This window comes from Macrotis lagotis, chromosome 8 (genome assembly GCF_037893015.1).
Source record: "Macrotis lagotis isolate mMagLag1 chromosome 8, bilby.v1.9.chrom.fasta, whole genome shotgun sequence".
NCBI classification, from domain to species: domain Eukaryota; kingdom Metazoa; phylum Chordata; class Mammalia; order Peramelemorphia; family Peramelidae; genus Macrotis; species Macrotis lagotis.
In genome coordinates, this window is record NC_133665.1 from 25,093,535 (window position 1) to 25,100,423 (window position 6,889).

The following is a 6,889-nucleotide window of genomic DNA, read 5'->3' on the forward strand; positions in this document are numbered from 1 at the left end:
TTATGTAGCTTAAAAAAATAAAAACCACAACTCTTAATAGAAAACAGTTTTCAATTCTTACCTACCCTTACTAGTTTGACTGTTATGTAGACTCCTTTGCTGCAGTGAATGTAGGGAGAGTAGTAGTTATTTTTAACAAAACAACCTGATGATTTGGCACTGTTTCTAGTTAGGCAGAGATGAACAGATGAAATGATGGTTTGAAAAATCCTTGGCTACTATCTCCAAGACTGGTGAATGAAGGTTACTACTACCAGGCTGCTTACTTTTCTCTCAGCCTCAATTATCCTTAGTGACTTCATCTCTACCTTTTTGCCAAGTTGTCAGAAAATAGTCCAGTATTCTTTGTACTCTTTCTCTCCCCATCCCCCCCCCCAATCCCTGACACTTGAGTCTTTCCAATTTTGATCTTCAGAAGACTTCAGGGAGAGGTTAACATAAAGAGATACATAGCACCTTTGATTTAATGAAAAGAATATTGAATTTGGCATCAGAAAGCCTGGGCTTCAATTCAGGTTGCCTGTTTTGGGGGAATTCACTCCTGGGGTTCAATTTTTTTTTTGGTCTACAGGTAAAATAACCACTAAACTAAGCAAACCAAAACCAATGTCTATTATTCTTCCATCCATTTCTAATCTCTTGAATTTAGTATTATCAGCAGTCATGCTTTAAGCTTTAATAGGCTTTTACCAATCCCAAATCACACTGATTCTCATCGGTTGGCCAACAATAGGTCCCAGACCAGTACGGTCAATGCTTGGGCATGGACTGGCTCAGACTGACAGTAAACAGCAATTGTTTCTATATTTCAGTCAGAAACTCTGAGGGTCCTCCCTTACCAGATTTATATTTGTGTGTGTGTGTATGATTCACACACACAAATTTATATATACTTTTTTTTTTTTACTAGGCAAAAGAAGCCAGTTGCTTCATTTCTTTCTTACCAGTCTTAATGACTGGTATATTGGACATTGCCTGAGTCAAACAGAGAGCTGTTAAAGAGCTTAAAAAGGCTAACCAGGGCCATCTCTAGTTATCTTCATCCATGGTGGGGGGTGGGGGGGGAGAAAGTGAGAATGGTAATTTTGCATACCCGTCTTCTCCACCCCCCCTCCAATACACTTAAATCCAATTCATTTGCATATTTTTGCATCACGTCCCAGATGCAGCCCAAATTCACACTGCAAATAAAGTTCATGTTGCAAGGTATTTTCATCGGATAATCTTTTTTTCTGGTTTTTGCAAGGAAATGGGGTTAAGTGACTTACCCAAGTCATCCAATAATATAATAATATCTAATAAAATAATCTAAGAAGCAGTAGGATTATCAGAGCCCAGGACTAAAATGTAAAATGAAAACAGAGCATTCAGTTTTACCTTGGGTTTTCTAATGCTGCTTGAAAGTCCTCCTCTCCTCAATTAAACCTTGACTAAACTGCATCCTCCAAGTTGTTAAATTGTGTTCTTTTTTGAACCCATGTTCTATCCTCTACTTTCCAAAGTGCATCCAAGCTCATGCTCTTTGCTTCCATGCCTATCAGTTTATCCTCTGTATTCTCCTTCTCCTTTTGCCTTCTATCTTTCCCAACCTCAGGGTGTACGGGTCCTGTCTTCTCTTTATGTGGCCCAAGAATTTATGCTTGAGTTTCAGTATTTGTCCCATCCTCCGAGAGAGGAACTATATCCAAACTGCCAGGCTTACAAATTTCCCCTTTCATTAAATGTTTCGCTTTTTAAAAGAGGTAGTTTATAAGCTCAAAGTCGAAGCCCCAGCTTCTTCCTCCGGTCCCCCCACCCCATATGAAATGGAAATGAGAACTAAGTAATTTTCCCCAGCACCTTGGGCTGACTTTAGCGCTGCAGCCGGAGAGAGTGGGACAGATCCGAGAACACGGGGTGGGGGTGGGGGCAAAGGAAGGGGGGGTGAAGAGGGAGGGACTCGGCCCAAAGCCCGGCAGGTATCCCCGGGACAAACCCACGTCTTCTTCCACAGTCAAGGAAAGGAATAGAAAGGGCGTGACTGACAAGCGGAGAGGAAGCCTCCTCTATTTAACGAAGCCCCGGGCCCGAGCCAGCCCTGGGCTAGCCCACAGCCCGGACTCCCGCCTCGGTGCGCTCCCCACAACCGGGTCCTCCATGAACTTGCAGGGGGCCCCGTGTCCCCTCTCCCGGCGGCCGCAGCGCAGCCCCGGGGGCTCGGACGGAGAAGCCCAGCCGCCGGACGCCCTGCCCGACCGGGAGGGGGGCGGGGAAGGGGGGTCGGAGCGGTCTTGGCGGCGTCCCGGCCCGCGGGGGGCGCCGCAGAGCAGCCGCGGAGCCGCCCCGTCGGGGCCCGGGGATGGCGGGGCGGCGCGGGCCGCCGCGGCCTCGGCCAAGCCGCCCTACTCGTACATCGCGCTCATCACCATGGCCATCCTGCAGAGCCCGCACAAGCGCCTCACGCTGAGCGGCATCTGCGCCTTCATCAGCGGCCGCTTCCCCTACTACCGCCGCAGGTTCCCGGCCTGGCAGAACAGCATCCGCCACAACCTGTCCCTCAACGACTGCTTCGTCAAGCTCCCCCGCGAGCCGGGCCGCCCGGGCAAGGGCGGCTACTGGGGCCTGGACCCGGCTTCCCGGGACATGTTCGACAACGGCAGCTTCCTGCGCCGGAGGAAGCGCTTCAAGCGCCAGGGCCCCGGCTCGTCCCCGCCCGCCGCGGGGCTCCCACTCGGCCCGGCCGCCGCCGGGCTCCGCCCAGGGCCCCTGGCGCAGCCGCTCCCTTTGCGCTACCTGCTGCTGCCGGCGCCGCCCGGGAAAGGGGAGCCGCCGGAGCGCCGGGACCCGGGCCGCGCGGCCAGGGGCGCCTCCTTCAGCATCGACAGCATCATGCGAGGCGTCCGAGCGGGCGGCGCCGCGGGGCCCACCGTGCCGCAGTGGGGACACCGTCCCCTCTGGCCCGGCCCGGCCGCGGCCGCCTCCCCCTGGCTGCAGGCGTCCGCGTCCGCGGCCGCCCGGACTCTGCAGCAGCGGCAGCAGCAGCAGCAGCAGCAGCCGGACTCGGCGGCTGGCCGCTTCCCCGGCAGCAGCTCGCTCCTGGGCGGCCCCCCGACGGGCGCCCGGATGCTCTCGCTGGGGCTGCCCTGCGCCTTCTGAGCCGCCCGACGGCTGCGCTGCCCGAGGGCGGCCTCCCGCAGCCCCCCTGTCCCCTGTCCCCCGTCCAGGGTCTCGGAAGGAGGAAGGCTCCCAGCCATGCAGCCGCGCCCGGCGCAGACCCCGCCTTCTTGTGCCGAGTCTCCGACCTCGCCGGGAAGCATCTCCGTATCTGAGCCGTGTCCGGGGCGTCGCGCCCCGCAGAACGCTCACAGACGAAGTCACCCGCCGCTGCTCCTCGGTCACCGGAGCAGAGGCGGCTCTGGGGAACCCGACTGGGCGGGTCCCCAGGGCGGCCTCCCAGGGCGGGCTTCGGTTCTGGTGGCCAAGGGCCGGGGATCCGTTTTGCATTTTTTCAAGCCGCTTCAAGACTTTTTCTGGAACTGAAAGGAAAAAAAAAACTTCAAAAAACCCCCAAAACTTCCAGGGTACAAAAGTTTCTTCTTCCAAGCTCTCTTTGAACCATATTCCTAGTATATAATATTTAGCCCTTCTGCTTCTTCCAGTCACCTATCTGTGATATAACTAGAATCTTTGAATTTCGGATATTTGTTTCTTGTGAACGTGCTTTCGACATACACGCTGAGAGTAAACTTATCCAATAAAAATAGCATCCTCCATTCTCTTCTGTTTCATGCTTCTTGCCTTATAATAAAAACTCTTCTTTCCCTTAAATATTCTATTCTGAGTTTTAAAGAAAAGCAACAAAAAAGAATTTAAATTCTCGAGATGATCTATTCAAATATTACTATTTAAAGTGGTGTCCATTTGAAGTTTGTATTATGATTTATAAGAATATTATACAAATATTTTAGGGATAGTGGAAAATATTTCTTTCCAAACATCTTGGCTTTTTAAAAAATTTGTTTATGTAAGCTACAATTTGAGCTTAATTTGGATTTTGGAAGTCAGCATTTATTGGGAGAAAACAAGAAACATTTTTTTTCTTCAAGTATACGGGTAGGTTAATTAGTCTTTTTTTTCAAAAATTAGCTCCCTACTGCTGACAACTCCCCCCCCAAAAAGATCTAGGGACAATGTGACTATATTATTCAAATTTGTTCTTGCTCTGTGGATATTTCTGATTTTTAAAAAAGATATCTTTGTGTAGGTCAGGCTATATTTTCCCTGATAACATTTCTAAAAAGAAGTTTATTAAAAAATGAAAAAAACAAGGTTATACTTACAGTTATTGTAATTAATTTCTCAATCTCCCTTTTCATAACTGAAACAGATGACTGGAGTTTATCTGTAGTTAAAAATCATTTAATCCTATGACATTTGGAAACCTATTCCCATCTGAAGATGTCATGACTCTGAGAAGTTCCATGCCAATCACCAGCTTCTTTGTGTTTCCCTTAAAATTTCTGCATTGTCTTATTTCTATTATCCATTATAGATCTACAATCTATTATCATTACATCGGGTTTCAGAGACTTCAATTTCCCTCAGAAAAAAGCAAATCTTTGCTTCCTCCTTTAGTGAATAGAACTAGAGGGAATTTGAGAGGTTTTCCTACACCCTTTTGTTGCCTTAGAAAAGGAATTCGTTTAAAGTAATGAAATATCAATTTATAGAACAAGGGGAAAAGTTTTCTTGAAGAGGTTTGTTCTAGAGAAAAAAGGTCTGTCCCCCTTCTCCGAGTAGATATTGGCATAACAGCAGCCACCGACTTTGCAACAAATCATTCTGACTTGATAAAATTATTCCATATATCCCCCTTTCCCCCCAAAATTTTATCCTCCAAGAGAAGAAAAAAATACTACCTTAGAAAACTATTGTCTTTCCTAGGAATTCAAAAATTAAATTGATGGTATTGCCCTGAAAAACTCTAGCTACTAGTAGGTAAGATTCAATAGCATATTTTACTTTCCTGGGCAGGATCATCTCTTCCCAATTTTTCTTATGCCCCTTTCCTTTGTTTGCAGATGATTTAGTAATTTAGCAATTTTTTCGTAGTCTTCCATAATCCAAATTACCAGGAATTGCAAAGATAGGAGAGAGCCAATCCCACTTTTTCCATATATACCTTTCCCCCTGCCTCTCACCCTTTGAAATATTACTAACTCTTCCTTTGACCTTGCAAAACTTTTTCTACTCTCTTTAAACTCTATCTCCTTATATTCTTTTTTCATAAAAGTTATTTTTCTTAGTTTGTGCTCAAGTGAATTAGTTTAGGGATTATTACATTTGAGGCTTTGAAAATGTCTTGGAATTCTTAAGAGAACACAATACTCCTCTTCAATACTCCTCTTATTTTCTAGCCCTAGACAAAGGCTAGACTTGAGAATGAAGATGCCTGTCCTCCCACCCTCTACAAACCCTTCTCTTTTGGAATCACTCCCAGCTCTTCCCTTACCTATTTTCTTATCTCCAACCAAGCCCATTGAAATGCAAAGATTTTTTACCTTTAACTAGAAATTTCAAACTGGAGATGATCTCTAGTTGTGGAACTAAGTCTCTACTTGTCCCCAAACCACCCCCACCTTTGGCTTACTTTTCTAGATTGTCCTCTGGGAAATGTGAAGTTGTAAGGCTATTCTTTGTAGACATTTTTAGTGTAGTTTTTGAAACTTTTCTTCTCTTACCTCGTTTCAATTTTGTTCTTAGCATTTTGTAAGTAATCTTTTTCTAGGCAAAAATTACTTGAAAATTTGAATCTGGAGGTGGATTCTAGTCTAATCAATTAATAATCCTTATTTATTAAATACCTACTAAGCAAATGGTACTCTGCTAAAAGCCAAGAATAAAGAATACAAATACAAAGAATAAAACAAAACCTTAATTAGCTTGCATTTTACAGGAGAGACAAATTCTTATATAAATACATATAAAATAAATACATATTATTACAAAATAAGTAAACAGAAGGGGCCGGAGGACACTATATAAAGAAGGGCTCCTGTAAATTATATTGGTGCCTGAATTGAGTCTTGAAGGATATAAGGGAAATCTTCTGGGCAGGAGATAGGAGATAGTGAGAGCCTCCCATTATGAGGACCATCCAGGGCAAAAAGCACTGGTGAGAGGGGAACTAGATTTGTTTGGCAAAATCATGAACTGCAAGTAGGGGGACTGGATGTTCAAAAGTTGATAATGGGGGCAGCTAGGTGGCGCAGCGGATAGAGCACTGGCCCTGGAGTCAGGAGTACCTGAGTTCAAATCTGACCTCAGACACTTAATAATTACCTGTGTGGCCTTGGGCAAGCCACTTAATCCATTTGCCTTGCAAAAACCTTAAAAAAGAAGTTGATAATGGAGCTCAAGAGAGAGCGAGCTTATATTTTATCCTACAGACAATAGGTAGTCATTGGAGTTGACTTAATCAGGCAGATCTCCTTAGAGAACAGAACAACTCCTCCCATGATTCTAAAGTCTATGAGAGACATTCCATAACAGTTTACCAACTGTTACCAAAACATCCAGATGGGAATTTGATGCTTCTGAAAGTAGCTAGAAATCAGTCCCAGGCAAGAAAAAAATCATCTATTTGTGACCCTCCCATTTTCCCTCCTTTGTACAGAATCAGAAGCTTTGATGTGTATAGAAAAGGGTTGAGTTTAAGAGATCCAGTCTGCAGAGAGTTCGAGTTACATCCTTCTCTTTCTCTCCCTCTCTATATTCTCCTACATTGGTACTTCAAAGATTTGTTTTTGCCCCTCTGAAACTCACAGCCAAGTGTAGAAACTCAACTCCCTTTCAGCAGAAGTGTTCTTTCCCATTTGATAAAGAGAAGAGAGGAGAAGGGAGCCAGGGG

The 6,889-nt window shown here is 45.6% G+C and overlaps 1 protein-coding gene across 1 annotated transcript; it reads left to right on the forward strand.

Moving 5' to 3' along the window:
- Positions 1 to 753: 753 nt before the first annotated feature.
- Positions 754 to 3,135, forward strand: LOC141495140 (uncharacterized). The gene is made up of 2 exons (XM_074196121.1): positions 754 to 784; positions 1,856 to 3,135. The coding sequence occupies exons 1-2, from the start codon at positions 754 to 756 to the stop codon at positions 3,133 to 3,135; spliced, it is 1,311 nt and encodes a 436-aa protein (XP_074052222.1).
- Positions 3,136 to 6,889: the final 3,754 nt, after the last annotated feature.